General features: G+C 67.0%; 7 protein-coding genes across 7 annotated transcripts; 3 read left to right on the top strand and 4 right to left on the bottom strand.

Moving 5' to 3' along the window:
• Nucleotides 1-33: 33 nt before the first annotated feature.
• PFL1_05397 (uncharacterized protein) lies at nt 34-577 on the bottom strand (the record flags this gene model as incomplete). Its single annotated transcript, XM_007882929.1, has 2 exons — nt 34-135; nt 245-577. 2 exons carry the CDS (start codon nt 575-577, stop codon nt 34-36), a joined length of 435 nt encoding a protein of 144 aa, XP_007881120.1.
• An 836-nt stretch (nt 578-1,413) lies between these two features.
• PFL1_05396 (uncharacterized protein) lies at nt 1,414-2,116 on the top strand (the record flags this gene model as incomplete). Its single annotated transcript, XM_007882928.1, has 3 exons — nt 1,414-1,602; nt 1,707-1,787; nt 1,901-2,116. 3 exons carry the CDS (start codon nt 1,414-1,416, stop codon nt 2,114-2,116), a joined length of 486 nt encoding a protein of 161 aa, XP_007881119.1.
• A 416-nt stretch (nt 2,117-2,532) lies between these two features.
• Nucleotides 2,533-5,285, bottom strand: PFL1_05395 (uncharacterized protein; the record flags this gene model as incomplete). Its single annotated transcript, XM_007882927.1, has 2 exons — nt 2,533-2,688; nt 2,865-5,285. 2 exons carry the CDS (start codon nt 5,283-5,285, stop codon nt 2,533-2,535), a joined length of 2,577 nt encoding a protein of 858 aa, XP_007881118.1.
• An 826-nt stretch (nt 5,286-6,111) lies between these two features.
• PFL1_05394 (uncharacterized protein) lies at nt 6,112-6,792 on the top strand (the record flags this gene model as incomplete). Its single annotated transcript, XM_007882926.1, has 2 exons — nt 6,112-6,575; nt 6,693-6,792. The coding sequence occupies 2 exons, from the start codon at nt 6,112-6,114 to the stop codon at nt 6,790-6,792; spliced, it is 564 nt and encodes a 187-aa protein (XP_007881117.1).
• A 420-nt stretch (nt 6,793-7,212) lies between these two features.
• Nucleotides 7,213-12,118, bottom strand: PFL1_05393 (uncharacterized protein; the record flags this gene model as incomplete). Its single annotated transcript, XM_007882925.1, has 3 exons — nt 7,213-7,550; nt 7,687-7,897; nt 8,015-12,118. 3 exons carry the CDS (start codon nt 12,116-12,118, stop codon nt 7,213-7,215), a joined length of 4,653 nt encoding a protein of 1,550 aa, XP_007881116.1.
• A 454-nt stretch (nt 12,119-12,572) lies between these two features.
• Nucleotides 12,573-13,749, top strand: PFL1_05392 (uncharacterized protein; the record flags this gene model as incomplete). Its single annotated transcript, XM_007882924.1, has 3 exons — nt 12,573-12,632; nt 12,754-13,232; nt 13,350-13,749. The coding sequence occupies 3 exons, from the start codon at nt 12,573-12,575 to the stop codon at nt 13,747-13,749; spliced, it is 939 nt and encodes a 312-aa protein (XP_007881115.1).
• Nucleotides 13,750-14,033: 284 nt separating this feature from the next.
• PFL1_05391 (uncharacterized protein) lies at nt 14,034-16,358 on the bottom strand (the record flags this gene model as incomplete). Its single annotated transcript, XM_007882923.1, has 2 exons — nt 14,034-14,095; nt 14,168-16,358. 2 exons carry the CDS (start codon nt 16,356-16,358, stop codon nt 14,034-14,036), a joined length of 2,253 nt encoding a protein of 750 aa, XP_007881114.1.
• Between the last annotated feature and the right edge of the window lie 3,384 nt (nt 16,359-19,742).

The raw sequence follows: 19,742 nt of genomic DNA, 5'->3' as shown, positions 1-19,742 counted from the left end.
GCTGCGCTCGGGATACGATGCTAGGACCAGGGCTCAGTTGTCGTCGTTGAGCAGGCTGGGGTCGGCCGAGGGGGGCTTGGACGTCTCGTTGGACTGGGGCTGGAGGTGGGGCTTGGTAGCGGGCATCTCGACCTCCTGTTTGGATCGAGCAGAGCCGGGCAAGTAGTTTGGACATCAGCTACCTCCTGGACGAGGCAACCATCGATCCGAGAGGCTGTTCGAATGTCGGCACTGAAGGACTCACGTGGTTCTGCAGTCCATCGCGCAGGGTATCGCCGCCACGGCCGCCCGTGGTAGTCTGTCCGTCTGCGCCAGCGGGCGTATCGTTGGGGACGGTGTTGGTGGGCACCTTGTAGTCGGCCTTGGTGCTGCCCAGGCTGTAGTTGTTGGGCAGCGTGCCCGCCACCTCCTGCTGGGGCCCCGTCGACGTCTGCGGACCAGTGGCCGAGGCGGCGTTGCCGCCAAAGGCGCTCTGGTTCGGGTTGCCGTTGGCCGAGCGCTTCGAGGGCAGGCCGTCCGACCCGCCGCCCAGCTGGCCCGTCGACGAGATCGAGGCGGATTGAGAGGGGTTCGACATTGTGCGTGCGTCTGTGTGTGAGTGTGAGCGAGATGGAGGCAGAGGGGGGCGAGATTGTTGGTGGGGAGGAGGAGAGGGAAGGAGGGGCGAGGGAGGGTTATATACTCGTCCTGGCCCCGAGGCGCGCTATCAGGTGCTCCCCGAAGCCTAGACGGTCGGCTGGTCTTGACTCTGGCGGGATGGGGATGACGTCGGCACAGCCTTGCTTGCTTCTGGTTACTTCGTACCGGTACCGCTAGAGTCAAGATTCAGGCGAGGCGGTTCCATAGCGAGACGAGACGATGTAAGCCGACCGAGGCCGGCAGCCTGCCTGGCCTGCCTACCACGCGCGGCTTGCCTGGAAGGTGAGCGAGGCAGGTGGAACGAAGCAAGCAGAGAAGGATCTGCAACTCTGACTGATGTTCGGAACGCGTTGGTCGTACGGCAGGCCAGCCGGGCAGGAGGTAGGGGACGAGGAGGGAGGGGATGACTGATGACAGCGGCCCGCAAGGAGCGCGGCGCAGCGAGAGCGAGGTACGGTGCAAACGTCAGATAGGGCGCGCCCGCCGTGGGTCTGTCGCTCGGTGACTAACGCAGATCTTCCGAGGGACCCTGCATGGCCAGGCCTGGCCTAGCAGGCGGCTGGGTGGAGGGTCTCGCTCTCTCTCTTTCTCGTGCGTATCGAGGCAGGTTGGAGGGTCAAAGCACCCACCGGCCGCACCGTACCGGACCGGACCGATTCCGTCCTCGCCGAGGGCCCCTATGTATCCCGCGCCGCTCCCCGTCGCCCTTCCTCATTTCCATTCTCTCCCAACCACCACCACCACGACGGATCGGCCGAACGGACGAACGACGAGATGACGATAACGCACATAGTGTCCTTCAAGTACCACGCTTCGACGACGCCGGAGGAGAAGGACGAGATCCAGCGCCGCATCTTTCTCCTCCCCTCGACCTGCCTCCATCCGGATACGGGACGACCCTACTTTGTCGATGCGCAGGGAGGCGTCAATACTTCGCCCGAGGGGTTCGGAAAGGACTTTGACGTGAGTCCAGCTTGCCAGCACAGCAAGGAGAGGAGGTCGAGCAAAGTGAACGAGGCGGACTCTGATCTCCGCTCCCCCCGTTGACCCGCCCCGTGACGTGACAGCATGCCTTTGTACTCCTCTTCCAGTCCCAGGCCGACCTAGACTACTACCTCGAGACCGATCCCGTTCACGACGAGTTCAAGGTATGGCTCGTCTCCTCCCTTTCCCCGACGACCCGTCGCCCATTCGCGCACCCGTGCTCATCTGGCAATCGACTCCCCCCTCTTTTCCCCCCTCCTTTGCGTCGACCGCACAGGTCTTTGTCAAGCCCTTTGTCGACGACCTGTTCGTCTTTGACTTTCCAAGCACCTGGAAGGGCTACGATAGCCCCGCACAGTCCACACAGACCCAGACTCAGACCCAGGCACAGGCCCAACCGCAGCCTCAGCCCCAGCCCAAGGCCCAACCGCAGCCCCAGCCGCAGGCGCGACAGCGCGCAAAGTGGTGGCAAAAGGTCAAGAGCCTGCTCTAGACAGTCTCGTCAAAGTTGCAATACCCATCATCATCTGTGCATCCCCGCGTAGGCTTACACCTCTCGGCCCTCATCGACCCGTCCCCGCCGCCGCCGTCGCCGGTCTAGCCCGACTGGCCGTCGCCGTCGTCGTCCCTGCCGCTGCGCCAGCTCGGCTGCGTGTCGCGCTCGCGGTCGAAGCAGCAGAACGGGACGACGCCTGTGTCCGGCCCTTGTCCTCGACCTCTGCCTTCCTCTCCTTTCCCCTCTCCCTCTCGCCGCGACCCCCCTTGTCCCGGGACGACACGCGGTTCGTGGCATTGTCCAGCACCCTCGCATCTCTCGCCTCGTCGCGCAGCCTCTTCTCCCCGCGCGCCTTCTCCCTCTCCCTCGTCGCGCCCGCGGCAGACGAGGACGACGCGACGCGGCGATTCAGGCTAGAAGCTGTCGGGGCCGTCACGCGCGATGCGGAAGGTCGTCTCGGTTGGTCCTCGGATGGTGCAGGCCCGGCAGCGGCGGTCGGGGCAGAGGACGACGACGACGAGGCCGCCGGACGTGGCCGACGTGGTAGCGGAGCCGAAGATGCCGTCGTCCTGGAAGACGCGGCAGGGCGACGTTGATCTTCGGTCCCTCCCGATGACGGCCGCTCTTGCTCTAGTCGCTCGCGCGTCGAGGGCCGGCGGGTAGACCGGCTCGTTGTCGCTGCGGACGACGGCGCTGCTGGCGCCGTGGATGATGATGACGACGACGGTTGCGGCGGCGCGCCAACCTCCGTCCTTGACCGGCGTCCTGTAGTGCTGCCGCTGCTATTGCTGCTGCGCCGTTCCGCGAGGCTGCTTTCCGTCTCGACCCTACGCCGCTTCCTCTCGGAACCCTCCGAGACGGTGGCGGCCTCCTCGTGCCTGTCCTCGGAACGCTCCGAGATACGCCGACTCTTGCGCTTCTCGGTTGTCGGGACAGCCGCCGACTCCGCCGCGACGACATCCGATGTCGGGGGAGTGGACGATGACGAGCTGAGCCGACTCGATTGGCGACGAGGCTTCTCGACGGGGGTCCTTGTTGCCGCCTTCGCCGTAGACGGCGGACTCGACATCGACGTCGTGGCGAGTGCAGAGAAAGCCCGGCCGAAGATGGCATCGAGTTCAGGGTTGGATCCCGTCGCCACGGCGGATCCAGGTGCCTCGCCTGCCGGCGCCACAGCGAGTTCAGCCGTCGCCGGATGGCTTGGAGACAAAGCCGGTACCGCCTCCGCCGCCGGTGCATCGTCGAGCTCCATCTTGTCGCCTCCCTCATCGGCGGCTGGCGACAATTCAAGCCCTTCGATGACAGGCGGCAGGCGCTCGATCGCCGCAGCAGGCCGTGCCGGCATCTCCGACGCATCCAGGCGCGAGACCGTCCTGCGAGCGGGGGCTGGCTGGTCCTGCTGCAGCTGGGTTGCTGTCGTCGCCGCTGCTGCCGCCGCCGACATGGCTCGAGACTCGGCCCTTTCGGCGCGTAGCTTCTCCCGAGCCCTCTCGAGCTGCTCCCGATCCCGCTCAAGGGTCTCGGAGAGCTTAGCGTACCGCCGCTTCTCGGCCTTGGCCTCGTCGAATTCCCGCTGCAGCTCGTTCCGGGCGGCCTCGATGTTGGATGCAGAAGACTCCTTGCCGGCCTTGGCGCCATCCCCTTCCTTATCGCCCTCCTTGGCGGTCGGCTGCTGCTGCTGCTGCCGTTGCTGCTCGTCGATCAGCCGCCTGGCCCGCCTCTCGCTCTCCTCGAGCTTCCTCAGCTCCTTTTCCCTCCTCGCCACATTCTGCTCGGCCACCGCCAGCCTCTTGACGGTATCGAGGAGCTTCCTCTCAAGCTCCTTTTTCTCCTCTTGCCACACCTGCTTCTTGTTGGCCGTGAGCGCGCCGTTGACGCTCAGTACGGCGTCGTGGCGGTTTACCGAGAATTGGGCGTCGCCCTCGATCTCGGCCTTGACCTCGGAGTGCAGCTGCGCCTGCCACGAGCTCTCCTTGGCCTCGATGGCATCGCGCTTCCGCGACTCGGCCTCGTGGACGAGACGCGTGGTGCGGAGATCCAGCAAGGTCTGCACGTGGTCTGCGAAATGGTCGGTGGCGCGGGACAGCGCCTGCAGTGCCGGGTGCGCCGGCGCCGCTCTGGAACCAGAAGCACCGGCGACGGCTGCTGCTGCCGCGGCTGTCGTCAAAGGATGTGCGGCGGGGAAGAGGTCGCGCTGGAAGAGCGCTCCATGGCCCTGCAGCCACGCATCTGACGTCGACGCGCGCTTTTTGCTGGCACTCTGGCTGGCGCCACCGCTGCCGTACGACGATGATGCGAGGTCCGAGCTGGAGGACGACGCGGATGGTCCTGCGCCGGCGGTCGCCTTCTTCTGGCTGTCCTGCTCTTCGGCCTCGACCATGTCGAGCAGCTCAGCGTCTGCGCGGCGCACGGCATTGATGGCCTCGGTGGCCAGCCGCTTGAGGGCGCGGTTGTAGTCGACGAGCTCTGCGCGGTTCCTCTCGAGCTCCTCGACCTGCTCCTCTGCGAGTGTGGGCGCCCTCGCCTTGGCGCTGCCGCTGCCGGGCAGCGACTCGTCGAATGCGCTCGAGACGATGCGGAAGTCGGGAACGGACAGGCGCAGAGCGGTGCCGGTGACTTCGCCGATGCGTGCGCGGACGCGGGCGACGTTGCGGTCCGAGGATGCGCGGTGCTGGAGCGCGGATGCCTTGACCAGCTGAAGCTCCCTCCGGCTCTTTGTGAGGGCGTCCTTTGTGGCCTTGTGCGCGAGCTGTTCTGCCTGCAGGGCGTGCTGAACGGCGGCCGCCTTGGCCTTTGCCGCCTCTGCCTTGCGTTCGCTGTCTGCGCACTTTTCGCCCTCGTCCTTGAGGAAGCGCTTTGCACGCTCGAGCGAGGCGGTGAGGGTGCGCGTCTTTGCGGTGAGTACGCTGCGCACCTCGAGATCCTCTTCGCGCTGTGCGATGATGGCGTGAAGGGCGTCGGCGAGCGCCTCTACCGAGTGCTGGGGCAGGCCTGCGACGTTGAGCGGGGCGCGGAGGTAGCCACGCGAGAAGAGGGTGGCGTTGAGCTGCTCAAACGAAGGGCGCACGACGATCGATGCGGACGTGGTATCGGTAGATAGGTCAGGCAGTTGTGCGTCACTGCCGCCGCCGGCATCTTCTGTGGCCCGGTCAGGCGGGGCTGCCATGGCGGAGCAGGCAAGGGTGTCAACGACGGCGATACCGACGGCGAGTGCGGGCCCGAGCAAGGTAGGCTGCGGAGGCTGGCTACGGTGTCGACGGCGAGGGAGATGAAGGCGGACGTTGTGAGTGATGGCTGCACGTGTGTCGGTGCAGCGTGGCGGATTCGGCGGCGGCGGCGGTGGTGGTGGTGGTGGTGGCAGTGTTTGTTCGACGGAGCCGACGGAGAGCGGAGTGTTGGTTGGACCTGCCCCGTCCGACGCGCGCGACGCGCCTCGGCCTTTTCCTCCTGGGCTTGGAAGCGGGCCAGGCAGGCCAAGGCCTGGCAGGCAGGGTGGGTCAAGCGCCTGCCCTGTCCTCCGCTGAAGCTGTGTGCCACCACGTGATGGCCTCTCGACCGACCGTCGTCCATCCCGACCTCCATCGCCTTCCTCCGTCCATCCGCTCGAAAGTTTCGGCCGCCACCGCCCTCTTTGCCCGCCGCTCATCTACGGACTGCCCTCGAAACGCCTCGGAGCGACTGCTCACTGCGTCGATCCATCATCCGCCGCCGTCGTCGGCTCGCATCCGCTCCTGCCCTCGGCCCTCGCCCCTCATCCTTGGCCTTCGGATCCCTACCGCGGCTTGGTCTTCGAGGTATCCTTCTCAGCCTATTCACCGGCTGCGACCAGCGCCTCTCACAGGCTGTAGGAAACGGCCGCGCGGACAAGGCGACTGCCATCCGACCTCATCCCATCGGGCCAGCCCGCCTCTGTGCTCTCTGCCCTGCGCCTTCGCGCAGCCTTTCCGGAAAGGCTCCTATCGCTCGTCTCTAAACCCACTTTTACCACCACCATGGCATCGCGCGGTCGCCCTTCCTTGGCCGACACGTCCATCGCCAGCTCCAGCGGTGGCGGCGACGTCAGCGCCAGCGGCAGCGGCACAGCCATGCTCACCCCCTTCGCGGCCCGCAAGCGCCAGACGGGCCGCAAGTCGGTCGGCGGCCAGGCACCGCGGCGTCGTGGGCCCGCGTCCGGCGCCGCCGTCGGAGACGCATCGACGGCATCGACGAGTACGCGCAAGAAGCCGCGCTTCAAGCCGGGCACCGTGGCGCTGCGCGAGATCCGGCGGTACCAGAAGTCGACCGACCTCCTGATCCGCAAGCTGCCCTTTGCCCGCGTCGTGCGCGAGATTGCAAACACGTTCATCACCAATTACCAGGGCGGCGGCGAGTTTGTCGGGCTGCGGTGGCAGAGCTCGGCCATCCTCGCGCTCCAAGAGGCCACAGAGGCCTACCTCGTCTCGCTGTTTGAGGATGCGTGAGTATCTTCCCCCCGGTCCTATGGACCTGTGAAGTGAGCTCCAGCTGACGATGTACCTGCTTCCCTCTTCTTGTCTCCTCGACCCTCGGCCCTCGACCCTCGACCAACCAACAGCAACCTGTGCGCGATCCACGGCAAGAGAGTGACGATTATGCAGCGCGACATCCAGCTGGCCAGGAGGTTGAGAGGCAGGTGGGACGGCCTCGGCTTCTGACGCCGCGAGCCGCGCCCTCCCTTCCCTCTCCTCTCCTCTCTCTCTCTCTGTCTGCCTGTCTGTCCATCGATACCAACGCACCGCACAACTGCGACCTTCCACTCCCACCCCATCTTCTCTCTCCAGAGGTCCCTCGCCCTCCCTCGATCCGTCCCCAGCTCGCTCCTCGTTACCGCCTCGACGCCCTGTAAAACATAGCCCTCGCCCTTCCTACCGAAACCCCATCCAGCCAGCCAGCCATTCCGCCAGCCATCCCGCGCCCCACACACCGACAATCTGGACTTCCGAGGGAAAGGCTCTCTCTCTTTATGCCATTCCAGGTCCATGCCGACACACTGCAACGAAACGACAGACGACGACCAAGCAAGCAAGCAGAGGAAGGCGGGATGAGGGGGGCGAGGGAAGGGCGGGGAGCGGGGACTAGGGCGGGCCAGTGCGAGCGCTAAAGACGCTGAGGGCGAGAGCGGAAAAGTCGGCAAACATGAACTGGGCGTCGCCGAGGCTGGATCCGAAGCTGTAGAGGGCGAGGACCGAGGTGAACTGGAGCAGGCTCGTGAGGCAGATGTAGGAAAAGCAGCCGAAAGACGTCACGAGCGCGGCGCGCCCCTCCTTGATCGTGTCGATGACGCAGCCAATGTCGGGCTGGTTCGAGGTGAAAGGCGCCGCGACCGACGCCTCGGCCTCGGAGAGCGAGATGCCGATATCGGCCGCCTTGAGCGCGCCGCAGTCGTTGGCGCCGTCGCCGCACATGCCCACCGCTGTTCGGTGCGGGGGCCGAGCAAGGCGGGCCGGGTTGCAGATGTCGGTCGCCGGTGTCAGTCAAAGAGCTCGACGCCAGGAGGGGACGTCGGGCGCGCGGGCCTGCGTAGAAGGGGGGAGGGGGCCCCGACTCACTGTATCCGAGCGCCTGCAAGCGCTCAATGAGCTCGTGCTTCTCGTCGGGCGACATGCGCGCGAAAATCGTGCCCTTGATGAGCATGCGCCGGAGCGTCTCGACGGGGGCAAAGTCAATCATCCACCGGAACACGTCGCCCGTCAGCGCAAGCTGGTAGTCTTGGAAGTCAAACTCCTCGAGATCCAGCACGTGCGGATCCACCTCGAGCGGCTGCGGAGAGGAGGAGGGAAGGGCAGGCCAGAGTCGGGGAAGGCAGATGGAGAGTGACAGTCAGCGCCGCTGCCCCGACAGGCGATCATCACGGCACGGCGACCGCGGCGCGCTCACCTTGAGGCTGTAGGGATTGAGCTTGATGCGGTCGTCGTCGACGCTCGACCAGTCAATGACGGCCTGCGGGCTGCGCTGCGAGCCCTTGACAAACGTCGGCATAAAGACGTGCGCCGACTGCCCTACCATGCCGCACTCGCGCGCCACGCTGATGGCGGTGCGCGGGTTGTCGCCCGTCACCATCTTGGTCGTGATGTTGGCGAGGCGCAGCGTCTCGATGGCGGGCGCCGAGCCCTCCTTGAGCTTGTTCTCAAAGATGATGAGGCCGAGGAAGCGCAGCCCGCTCTCGGCCTGCTCGCGCCGCATCCGCTGCGCCTTGATCCAGCTCATGCCCGCCATCGTCTTGCCGGCGCACGCAATGACGCGGTAGCCGTGCTTGGTGTAGTACGACAGCAGGTCGTTGTAGTCGGCCGGGAACGAGTCTGGGTCGCAGATGTCCGACATGACCTCGGGCGCCCCCTTGACAAACACCTCCATCGACTGCGACTTGAGGCGCTTGACAATGACGCTCATCCGGCGCAACGACGAGACAAACTCAAAGGTCCGCAGCACGCCCAGCTCGAGGAAGTGGGCGTGCCGCCCGGACTTGATGGCGTCCTCAACCTCAAACGACTGCCCGCCGGGCGGGCGCACGACGGTCTGGACCAGCGCCGGCGGCCGCTCGGTCAGCTTGCTCTTGCCGTCCTTTGCGGTGCCGGACTTGGTCGTCGCCTTGGCCGAGCGCTCCTTGCCCTCGTCGAGCGTCCAGCCGGTGTACTCAAACATCTTGACGTCGAGCGGGTCGCCAATCACCTCGCCATCGACCACCTTGAGGCTGTGGCACGTGGCGAGCGCGTACAGCAGCGGCATCTTGCGCGCGTCCGAGTCGTTCTTGGGGCCCTGGCCGACGGGCATCTCGTCGACCGTCTCGTGCAGCTCGCTGAACCGGTGCGCCTTGAGGTCGATGGTGCGCGTGCCCAGCACGTCGAGCCCGTCGGCGGTCAGCGTGCCCGTCTTGTCAAAGCAAAACACGTTGACCTTGCCGCCGATGATGACACGGTTGGGCGAGATGCAGAAGATGCCGAGCTTGCGCAGCCGGTTGATGGCAAACGACGTGCCGATCGACATGGTGGCCGGCAGCGCCGGCGGCACCACCACCGTCACCAGGTCGAGCGCGCGGATGACAATCGTGTGCCACGCGATGCCAATCTTGACAAAGTTGACGGCGCTGCCGAGGAAGCCGATGCCGGCGATGCCCGCAAGGAAGCCAATGAAGCGGAACGAGTCGCGGTAGAACTTGAAGCCCATCGGCTTGGGGAAGAGCATGCTGCGCACCAGCGCGCCCTTGGTCGTGTTGAAGCCCGTGCGCACCACCATGGCGCGCGCCGTGGCCTCCATCGGACCACCGTCGTTGCCGCCGTGGTGGCCGTGGCTGAACGGCCCGACGGTGCCCCGGATCCGGATGATGCGGGTGCCGGCAAAGAGGAAGTGCTTGGCCAGATCAGCGCTGACGTCGGAGCCCGTCGCGTGCAGGCCGGCGATGCTCGCATTGACGATGGGCACCTTGCTGACGGGCACGCTCTCTCCGGTGAGCATGCTCTCGTTGACGATGGCGTCGCCGCTCAGCAGCACGCTGTCGGCGGGGAAGAGGAGCAGCCCGGGCTCGGCCACGTCGTAGACGTCGCCGGGCACGAGCGCGCTCGAGTCCATGGTGCGCCACGCGCCCTCGCGCAGCACGCGTACCTCGCACGTGAACCGGCTCATCTCGCGCATCCGGTTGACCGTCTGGCGCGTCTCGACGAGCGTCGTGACGATCGAGGCGAGCGAGATGACGGCGATGCAGAAGGCGTAGTAGTAGTAGTTGTCAAACGACCACAGGATGATCGAGACAATCTGGAACATGTAGAACGGGTGAAGCACCTCGTCGATCAGCAGCGTCCACGTCGAGCGCGCCTCGATGTCGATCATGTTGCGCCCGAAGATGGTGGAGCGGTCCTTTTCGGCGTCCCACGATACGCCCTGCGCGATGGCCTCGGCCGACGTCCAAAAGGGGTCGCGCCAGTCCTTGAGCATGCGCAGCCGGCCCGTGGGCGGATAGAGGGCGAAGCGGGTGTAGCGGTAGTCAAAGTAGGACAGGTCCATGAGCTGCTCGGTCTGGACGCCCGAGAGCAGCGGCACCTCGCCGCCGCCGTTGTCGCCCTCGCCGCCATCGACGGCCGTGGTCGAGGTGCTGGTCGTCGTTGTCGCAGTGGCCGTCGTCGCCGTCGAGTTTCGGTTGCCGGCGGCAGGCTGGCCGTTGACAATGCTGCTCCTGGCCGAAGCGTTCTTCGAGGCCGCGTTGCTCTTGCTGCCGGTCGCCGAGAGGCCGGGCGGCAGGATGACCGAGGGCGCCGCCTGGTGCTCGGCCTGGGTCGACGCAGGCTCGCGCGACGACGGCGGGAAGACGGTGGCGAGCGGCCGGGCAAAGGGGACCGAGGTGAAGCGCTGCTGGTTGAGGTCGCCCCACTGGTTCTCGACCATGACAAAGTCGGCCTCCTCGAAGGCGGCCTCGCGACACACCCACCGCAGCCTCCAGCGCGGCAGCCAGCGCCCGACCAGGTAGACGATGCCCAGCGTGAGGCAGCTGACGATGGCGAACACGACGCGCCGCACAAAGATGGTGCGGTAGCCCGTGAAGCGGATCAGCGTGTCCTCTTCGGGCAGGTAGACCTGCTGGCGGCTCTTTGAGCTCTTGTCGAGGTAGCTCAGCTCCTCGCTCTGCTTCTTTGTGAGGCCGGTGTCGGTACGGCCGGCCTCGAGATCGATGCCGGACCGGCTGGCCTCGGACCGGCCGCGGCCGAAGCCAGAGGCAGCGCCAGCCTCGTCGAGGTCGCGGCCACCCAGCTCGGCGTCGAGCTCGTCCTCGGGCTCGTGCTCGGTCGTGACGCGCGTGTCGCCAAAGACGGGGTCGACGGCGCCGCTGAGGGTGCCGAACGCCGAGGGCAGGAGGCCGGGTCGGTTGCTGCCGCCGTCCTCGTCGGAGGTGTTGCTGGCGAGGCTCGAGGGCGAGTCGTCGAGGTCCGAGTCGTCCAGGCCATAGTCCTCGTCGCTCCAGCCGCCGGCGCTCCGACGGTCGTCTTCGTCGTCGTCGTCGTCCGTGCCGACATCGGACCGCCGCCGTCCTCGAGACGAGCCGCGAGACACGGCCGAGCTCGACGAGCGTCGACGTCCGCCGAGGAGCGGGCGTGAGACGGATCGGCGGCTGCGGGCATCCTCGTCCTGGTCCCGGTCGCCGCGGAACGAGGCCAGGATGGATCCGAGCATGCCCTTTGGCTGGCTGGCGGCGATACCGTCCGCGTCGTGATCCTCGCCGACCCTTCTCCTGCGTCCGAAACGGAAAACGCTGCTGCTCCTTACGCTCTCTGGGCGAGTGCGGCTGATGGTCGACTCGGGCGAGGCGCTGCGCTCGCTGGCGGCGGTGACGGCGGCGCTCTGGATCGAGGCGGAAGAGAGCTTCCTGGTCCTGCGGGGCGATCGGCTCTCCATCGAGATGCGCCTGCGAGACCGCCCAGAGGAGCGGCGTCCGAGCTCGGGGCGGGCCATTTCGTGGCGCATGCTGCTGATGGAGCTGGGCACCGCGCCGGCCGTGGGGCCATCAAAGATGCTGCCGAGGTCGTCGTAGCTGCCCACCTGGCTGTCCCTCCTGCTGCGCCTGCTGTAGTGGTTTCCGATGGCTACGCCGCCGTCGGCAGAGGGGCCGGCGCCGTTATCGTGGTCGGCGTCGATGTCGGCGGCTTGCTGGGATCGGGCCCACTCCAAGGCCTCCCTGGATTCCTGCTCGTCGAAATAGGGCGACGAGGCGACGGGTGGATCGTGCTGGCGCTCGGCATCGTCGTCGTCGTCTTCGCCGCCATCATCGTCCAGGGCGGCCCTGGAAGGCAGCTGGAAGGGAGCCTGGTACTGGTCCTCTGCGACCTCAAAGGGCTGCTTGCTCCTCTTTTGCTTGGCCGAGGGGCGCTGCGATGAGCCACGTGCGCTGGGGGTGGAGGTCTGAATAGGCTTGGCAGCAGCGCCAGAGTGGATGGTGTCCGTGGCGTCATCGGATGGCGGTGGGTGTGCGCCCTGGCCGGGCGGGGAAGAAGCCATGGCGCGAGGAGGGTCGACGAGGCTCGCGTGGCCGACGGCAGCGGTCGCCGTTGTTGGCCGTGCGATGGGCGTGCGGTGGCCTGTGGGCGAAGGGTCGATGCAGTCGACGCGATGGAACGCAGTGAAGGTGGTGGCGGTCGAGGTCGAGGTCGAGGACGAGGTCGAGGTCGAGGTCGAGGACGAGGTCGAGGTCGATGTCGAGGACGAGGAATGGCCTTCTCAATGACCGGCGGTGCAGAGTGACGAAGCGTGGCGCCCGTCGCCGTCAAAGGGGGGGCGACCCACACAGAGGGGCTCCGCTCGGCCTCGTTCGTCGGATCCGACGACAGGCTTCATGTGGAGCAGTCGGCACACCCTTTGTTGCCCCTCGACGCTCCTCGCCATTCCCCTCGTCATCGACGACCACCACTCATCAACCCCCTCCCCGTCGACCCTCTGCAGACTCGCGCTCAAGATGAAGGAGGCATTCTCCATGCCGCTGCAGGGCTTCGACGCCATACGCATCCTCTCACAGGTGAGAGAGCCCTTGGCCCGAACCGCTCCTTACCCTCGTGTCCCGGCCCGCACGCACGCTCACTCGCCCTCTCCTTGCTCTTCGTCCTCGCCCCCACCTGCCTTGCCCACCCCGCACACAGATCATATCGCTACAGGCGCTGCACTACCTCGTCCTCTCGGTGCTCATCCCGCCACTGCTCGCCCTCTTCTCGTCCCAAACCCAACTCACATTCGAAGGAGGGCCAACACAGGTGGGCATGGTCCTCGACTGGAGGGAACTCGCTGCAAGACCAACCTGGGACTGGCAAGACTCGATCGCCTCCTGGGGCAGCACCAGCGGCGGCATCGGCGGTGTCCCACCTGCTGCATCGGCGGCCTCGGACGACCTCGAATGGAAGAGCGGCATCTTCACAGAGTCGGGGCAGAGACTCAGCATCGCCGGTTCTCCCAGCGACACACAGGTCGGGGCAGGTGGCGGCGGCGGCGACGGCGGCGGCGACAACGAGATCAAAGTCGAAAAGGGCGGAGAGGGCCTCAGGAAGTGGGAGTGGACGCATACCCGCGATCCAGCCAGGAGCTGGTGCATCGTCGCCGCCTGGATCGTCTCGGCCTTTTTCGAGTGAGCACTCCTCCCTCCCCTCCTCTCCTCTCCTCTCCTCTCTCTTCTCCTCGCCTGGCTGCTAACACTGCGCCAATCTCTTCCCTCTCCTCCCCGGGAACCACCGTCGCAACGCAGTATGATCACGCTCGTCTTTCTGGTACGGCGACCGACGCACATCCTCGACCACGCCCTGACGCTGCACCTGCTCCACGTCGTCATCACGTCCTACTACTCGTCGTCGCTCCCCACGTCCCTCTTCTGGTGGACCTTGATGGCCCTCCACGCCGGCATCACCATCGTATGGGCAGAACAGCTCGCCATCAACCGCGAAATGAACCGTTCCATCGGCTCCTCCCTCGTCGGAACCGGTTCCGCATCCGCCAGCAACTCAAAACACCACCACCACCGACGACGCGGGTCGAACCTCGTCGATGACCACGAGAGGCAGGTCCTCTTTGACCCGTCTGACCCAGACCTCGACGACCACGAGGCCGCCGCAGACGTCGAACAACACGAGCTGAAACGATTCAGCTAGCCTCCCCTTCCCGGCGGCTCAAGGCAATGCTAGACCTTGTCCCCGTGTGCCGACTGCGACGTTCTACCGCCGTGACAGACAGGAGCACGCTCGAGACATGCACGCGACAAGGCGGATCTGTGATGGACCGCCGCAGAGACCTGCATGCGTGGGTGGGCAGACAGTGGAGCACAATCGATAGATTTGGCCTGATCTCGGCCAGGCTTGGCTGGGCTACAAGGGACAGGTGGCGTGACGGTAGACGACCAAGCCAAGAGACGGCGAGCAAGGCGACCCGGCAAGCCTCAGTCCAGGTCGGGCGCGGATGGCGGTGGCGCCGACGCCGAAGGCTGGGTCGAAGCCATGCCTGGCGGGGGCGCAGAGGGAGCCGACGGAGCCGACGTCGCTGGAGGGCTTGACGTCATCGGAAAGCGATCACGACCAGCGTCCCGGGACGGCCTGCTGGCGACCTGGTCGTCGTCATCCGAGATGGCAGGGGCCGTCGGCATCAGCAAAGGCTGCGACGAGTCGGTGCGGTTGTAGACGGGCAGGCTCTCAAACATGGGCGCCGATGCCGAGCCCGGGAGATCCTCGCCGTGCGCCGTGCGTCCGACCAAGTCGGCGGGCGCCGATGCGATGTACTGCGCCAGCTCAGCCTCGGCCTCTTGCTGCTTGGCAGACTGGGCTGCTGCCGACGATGCACCCTCCACCGGCTGCTTGCCCTTGGCATCGGGTCCTGGAGGACCGAGCTCGGCCGTCGCGCCGCTTGGTTCCTGTCCCGACGAGGAGCGCGGCCGTGAGGATGGCGATGACATCGGGAGCGACGTCTGGGAGCGCGATCGCGACTGCGACGTCCTGGGCGTACCGGGCAGCGGCGAAGGCGGCGCCGACGGGTTCGGAGGCCCCAAGGGTCGGTACGGCTGGTCGAACGGCGAAAAGGCGGTGTCGACCGGCTTCGGAGGTGCCGGCAGCAGTCCGAGCCCGGCCTCGGTGGCGCCGCTGCCGAGTCCGGTGTCGAGCTTGCCCTTGCCCTTGCCCATCGGCGTAGAGGGCATCGGCAGCGGCGGCGGCGGCGCCAGCGGCTCACGGATCTGCCCAGCTCCGTCCTCATCAACGACCTCGAAACCATCGTGATCGACGTCAACCTGCGGGGCTGAAGGCGCCAGTGCTGGGGGCGCCGACGATCCCGCCTCCGCCGTCACAACGGCGCCGGATGCGTAGGCAGGTGCCGAGCCGCCCTCTTCTTCGGCCGGTGCCTGCCCCAGACCGCTGCTGTAGGTGTGCCCGGGCATGGCTGCTGGCCGGCTGGCGGCGGCATACAGCGCGCTTAGCGTCTCCTTGTCGTCGACGGCAATGTGCGCCGTGTTGGCGCTGGCGGGCAGGCCTTGCGCCTCTGCCAATCGATCGAGCGCGGCCTGTTCCTCTTCAAGGTCTCGCAGGACCATACCGAGGACCTCGGCAGGGAGGTTCGGATCGCGGTGCTCGGGAGGGGGCAGCCCGCGCTTGAGGTCGCCGCGGGAGAGCGCCGCCTCCATGGCCTCGGCACCACTGGCCCGCGATACGCCCATGGCACCGCTCGTCGGCGGCTGACTGCTCGCGGCTGGCCCAGAGGAGATGTAGGCCGGTGGGAGCTGCTGCGCGCGACGATCGTCATCGGCGACGGCCTCCGCCTCGTCGACGGCCGCAAAGTCGTCCTGGTCCAGAACCCGGTTGGCTGGCCCGGGCGACGGTGCCACGCCACTGGCAGAGTCTCGGCTCTGGCGTGGTCCGGCGGGCTGCTGCACCAACGCTGCGTCGCTGTGGGGCGGAGGCGTCGGAGGCGGACGCAACGAGTGCGCGTCCGGGTCGGCTCGCCGTTCCGCAGACGAGGCCGACGAGGCCGAACGGCCAGCGCGGCTTCGCACATCGGACTGGGTCGTCCCGGCCAGCGTCCCGGCGGAGCGGTCGTCGCTGTGGCGGTCGTCGTAGGTGATCTCGACCCGGTCCGAGGTTGCAGGCGGGCCCAGCGCAGGCCTGCGATTGCTGCGACTCGAACGGATCGATGCCGTGTCGCTGCTGCCGACAAAGGTTTCCCTGCTGTCGCCGGCCTTTTTCCTTGTGGGGACGCGAGCCCAGCGTGCGGCGAGGTAGCGGCCCCGACGGACAGCGGTCGACGACCCGCTCGACGGCTCGCGGTCCACGGTGGACGCAGGATCGCCGCCCTCCGCTGCGCCGTCCTTTTCCTTCGACCTGCCGAGCCCAAAGGCCTTCTTGACCTTGTCCTTCCGCCGCTTGGTCTTGCTTTCACGCTCGCCTCCTCTGCCTTGCCCACCTGCTCGTCCACCTTCGTTTTCCTGATCGCCGCTGGAGCCGTCGACGGCGAGGCCCGCCTGCACCCGCTCGCTCTTCATCCACTCGAACTGCGCCTCGTCCGACTCTTCGAGGAACTCGTCGTCCTTGCGGTCGCGCAGGAAGACGGCGGCGCCGATAAAGAGGACAATGAAGATGGCGAGGAAGATCGACGTGATGATGATGGCCTTGGACTGGAACCAGACGCTGCGCTCGGGCCGCGACCAGGACGAGGCAATCGACGACGGGTACGACGAAGGCAGCTGGTAGCCTTGGCTGACGGTGGCACGCTCGACAAGCATCGGGTGCGGTGGCGCGCCGCCAGAAGATGCGCGCGGCCGTAGCGTCGCTGCGTCAATCGGTTGGCCCGGATGTATCGGCAGGGCGTCGTCGAACGCTGAAAGACCTTGAGGCAAATCTTCGTCGATGTCGTCCGGCGACCTTTCGACCCTGTGTCTGCCGTCGTCTTGGCCAGATTGCCCCAGCGTGCGGGCGATCAAGGACGGGCCTGCTATAGGACCTTGCGCAGAAGACTGTTGCTGGAGCGTTTCGGGCCGCAAGGCTGCCTGGCAAGCACGGTCTGGCGAGGGTATGGTGTCCGTAGCGGAGGCGACGTCGTCGTCCTCGAAAGCGCATGGACGAAGTTGGACGCCATAGAGGGACGTTGCGCTGCTCTCGGCGTCGTCTGTCGCCCGCTGTTTCCCCTTGCCACCGACAGAGGCGGCGGCGCCCCGGTTGTTGAGGACGACTGGCTTGGATGGGGCGGCCGAAGCGGTGGACATGAAGGCTGGGAACGTGACCAGGACCGAGGAGATGAGGATCGAGGTGGCCCCAAAGGCGAGAGAGGGTGCAGCGGCCCGCCTCGACCGTCGCCGGCAACGGCGAGTCGACGTCGGTCCCGCCGGTGTCGCACCGGCAGAGAGTGATCGCGCTGCGAGAGCGGGACTTGCTGGCCGGGATGGTTGTGGCTGGATCGCCATCGATAGCTCTGGGGATGTGGGGCAACGATGACATGTGGTTCTGATGACGGGCAGGGCAATTCCCTGGCGAGAACGGGAAGATGATGCGGCCGTCTGAGAGGCCGTCGTGTCTTCGTCGATGCGGCGCCGTTTCGGCCAGCGGCCAGAGCCAGCAGGTGCCGGAAGGCCTGGCGAGCCCATCGGCAGCACTGAGACCGTCAAGTCGCCCGTCGATGGTTTGGCAGGGATGGCGGAGTCTGCCGCGACGGCGCTGCGTGCGTTAGGTGGATCAGAGCGGTGCGAGCGAGGCCGATGACGATGGACAGGCGGGCATGTAGCTGAGGGGCGGCGGGAGAGGTGAGGGCGGCGGGGAGAGGTGAAGCACGTCGTCGCGATGTCGCCGGAGAGGTAAGGAACGCGACAAGGCTGCGCTGAAGGTGCAGCGTTCTGCTGACGCTCAGGCAGGATGGACGCGCGCTGGCGGGCCGATCTGTGCTGTGGGCGGCTGAAAGGTCGATCTAGAGTAGCGGCGTGTTCGAACGCTGAGATCGAGCCGGCAGAGGTGCGAGCGATCGAGGGACAAGAGGACAGCGGGATCCGGGCTATGCGGATCTGGCAAGGCTGCCGCAAGTGGCGAGGGGAATCGATGTGCGAGTCAATGGCGTGTCGGAACGGGTCGGCCAGGGTGCAGTGCGATGAGGTGCGACCCAGGGGCGGATAGAGGAGCGCGGGGCAGGCGTGCGAAGAGACGGAAGAGATATATGGTGCAGAGCAGAGGTCGGCAGAGACGAGTCGAGAGGCAGTTGGACGCCTCAGATATGGAGTGGGTGCACGCGGGTGGTGCGACGAGACGAGGTGGAGCAGTAGCAACGAGAGAGAAGCGCCAATGTCAAAGGCCGAGGGTCGAGACAAGAGGAAATGATGACGACGACGGTGGTGGCGGCGGCGGCGATGATGGTGATGGTGGTGGTGGCGATGATGGTGACTGTCACGGGCGATAGGTGATGAGCGACCGGTGATGATGGTGGTGGCGGTCGGAGGCGATGCCGGACCGAGGGGGTGCCACGCCGGCGTTGCGTGATACGGCCCTGCCTGTCTGAGGCCAGGAGGGCGAGGCCAGGCCGAGGTTGCGGCGGGAGGGCGGCCGGGCGGGCGAGCGGGCGGCCGGGCGGGTTCGAGGCCTCGACACTGGGTTCGCTCTCTGGCTGCCTCTCACCTGCTGCCTGGCTGCGGGCATGGTTCTAGTGCCGGCGGCGGCGGCGGCGGCGAGGCTGGCCTGGCCTGGCCTGGCCTGCAAACCCCACCCTCGCCTCAGCGGGCGGCCTACCTCGCCCTGCCTCGGCCACCCAGCCTGCCCCCTGGCCTTGTCCTGCTCGCCCTGCCAATCGGGCCTGGCTGTGCGTCCACCGCGCGCACCGCCAGGCCTGGCAAGCCCCCCCCCCATCCAACGGCAACCCCGGCCTACCTACCTGCTGGCCTGGCTCCGACCCTTCCTGCCTGCCTTTCTTAGCTTGTTCCCTGCGGTGCTGCTTGCTTTTGCCTCGCCTCGCCTCGCCTCGCCTCGCCTCGCCTCTATCCCCTTGGACTTAGGTTGCGTCTGTACAACATACGGTACCAAACGCCTTCTTAGCACGCCGTTGCCTGCTTGCTGGCCTCCCTGCTCAGCTGCCGGTGGCCGGCGCGGGCCCTTCGGAGGCTGCTGCACACTTGTCCCGCGGATCTAGTTTGGCGCCCCCGCCTTGCCTGCCCGCCCGCCCGCCTCGCCCCGGTCGGCCGGCCCTTGCTTGTTCTGTCGCCCTAGCCTGTGGGCCTTCCATCGTCGTCGCCCTGCTCGCCGCCGGAACGGCCTCGGCCGCCCGCGTGCCAGGGCAGGGCCAGGCTAGGCCTGGCCAAGCAGGAAAGGGTGGTGGTGGTGTCCACACACGTTCAATTCCAGCATCAGCCTCGAGCCAAGCCCCATCTTCCCGCGGACGGGCCATCACGACGGATGGCGAGCACGCACGCAGCCCAATACGGCACCCACGGCCACCTTGCGGCGGCTCGCTGCAGGCCGCCGTCGGACACCCTTGCCTCTTGACGACCGACATCCAGCCAGCGCTTCGAGACTAGGCACCGCGTCGAGAGCCAAAGCCACAGGCGCACAGGCGGTGGACCTGGCTCAGCAGCGAGCCGAGCCGGGTGCCTGCCAGCTGGGAGCGAACGGCCATATTGTCATCGCCGCCGCCACTTCTTACCCTGCTGCTGCGAATGGTGGTCGAGAACGGCTAGAGAAGAGCCCCCTGTTGCCCAGACGGCGGCGGTCGACGACATGCCAGGCCGTGTGGATGCCAGCCTGGGCGCTGTACCCCCTTCCGTCCCACTCAGACCGTCGCAAGCCGGAGCCGGGCGCGTGGGCGGGCCCCACCTCCGTCGTCGGACGGAGCGAGGTGGGGCGACGTCGTAGGGCAGCGGAGCCTCGATGCGTCCAAAGTACCTCCGGCTGGCGGCGGAGGAAGAGGCGGCGGCGGCGGCGGTGGTGGTGGTGGTACCAGGGTCCGTCTCCCGACCTCGGAGCCGAGTACGGTGGCAGGCCCCAGACAGAGATCGCAGCGTGGAGAGCGGCACGCCCCGCTCGCTTGGAACGAGGCCCCAGCAGCCAGCAGGCGAGGCAAGCGCAGGCCAGGCCAGGCCAGGCCAGGCCTCCAGGCGAGAGCGCGCGTGCGGATCAACACGAACGCCTGCCCCAGC

The sequence above is a fragment of the Pseudozyma flocculosa genome (assembly GCF_000417875.1).
Source record: "Pseudozyma flocculosa PF-1 unplaced genomic scaffold scaffold00019, whole genome shotgun sequence".
NCBI classification, from domain to species: domain Eukaryota; kingdom Fungi; phylum Basidiomycota; class Ustilaginomycetes; order Ustilaginales; family Ustilaginaceae; genus Pseudozyma; species Pseudozyma flocculosa.
This window is presented reverse-complemented; position numbering and strand designations above follow the sequence as displayed.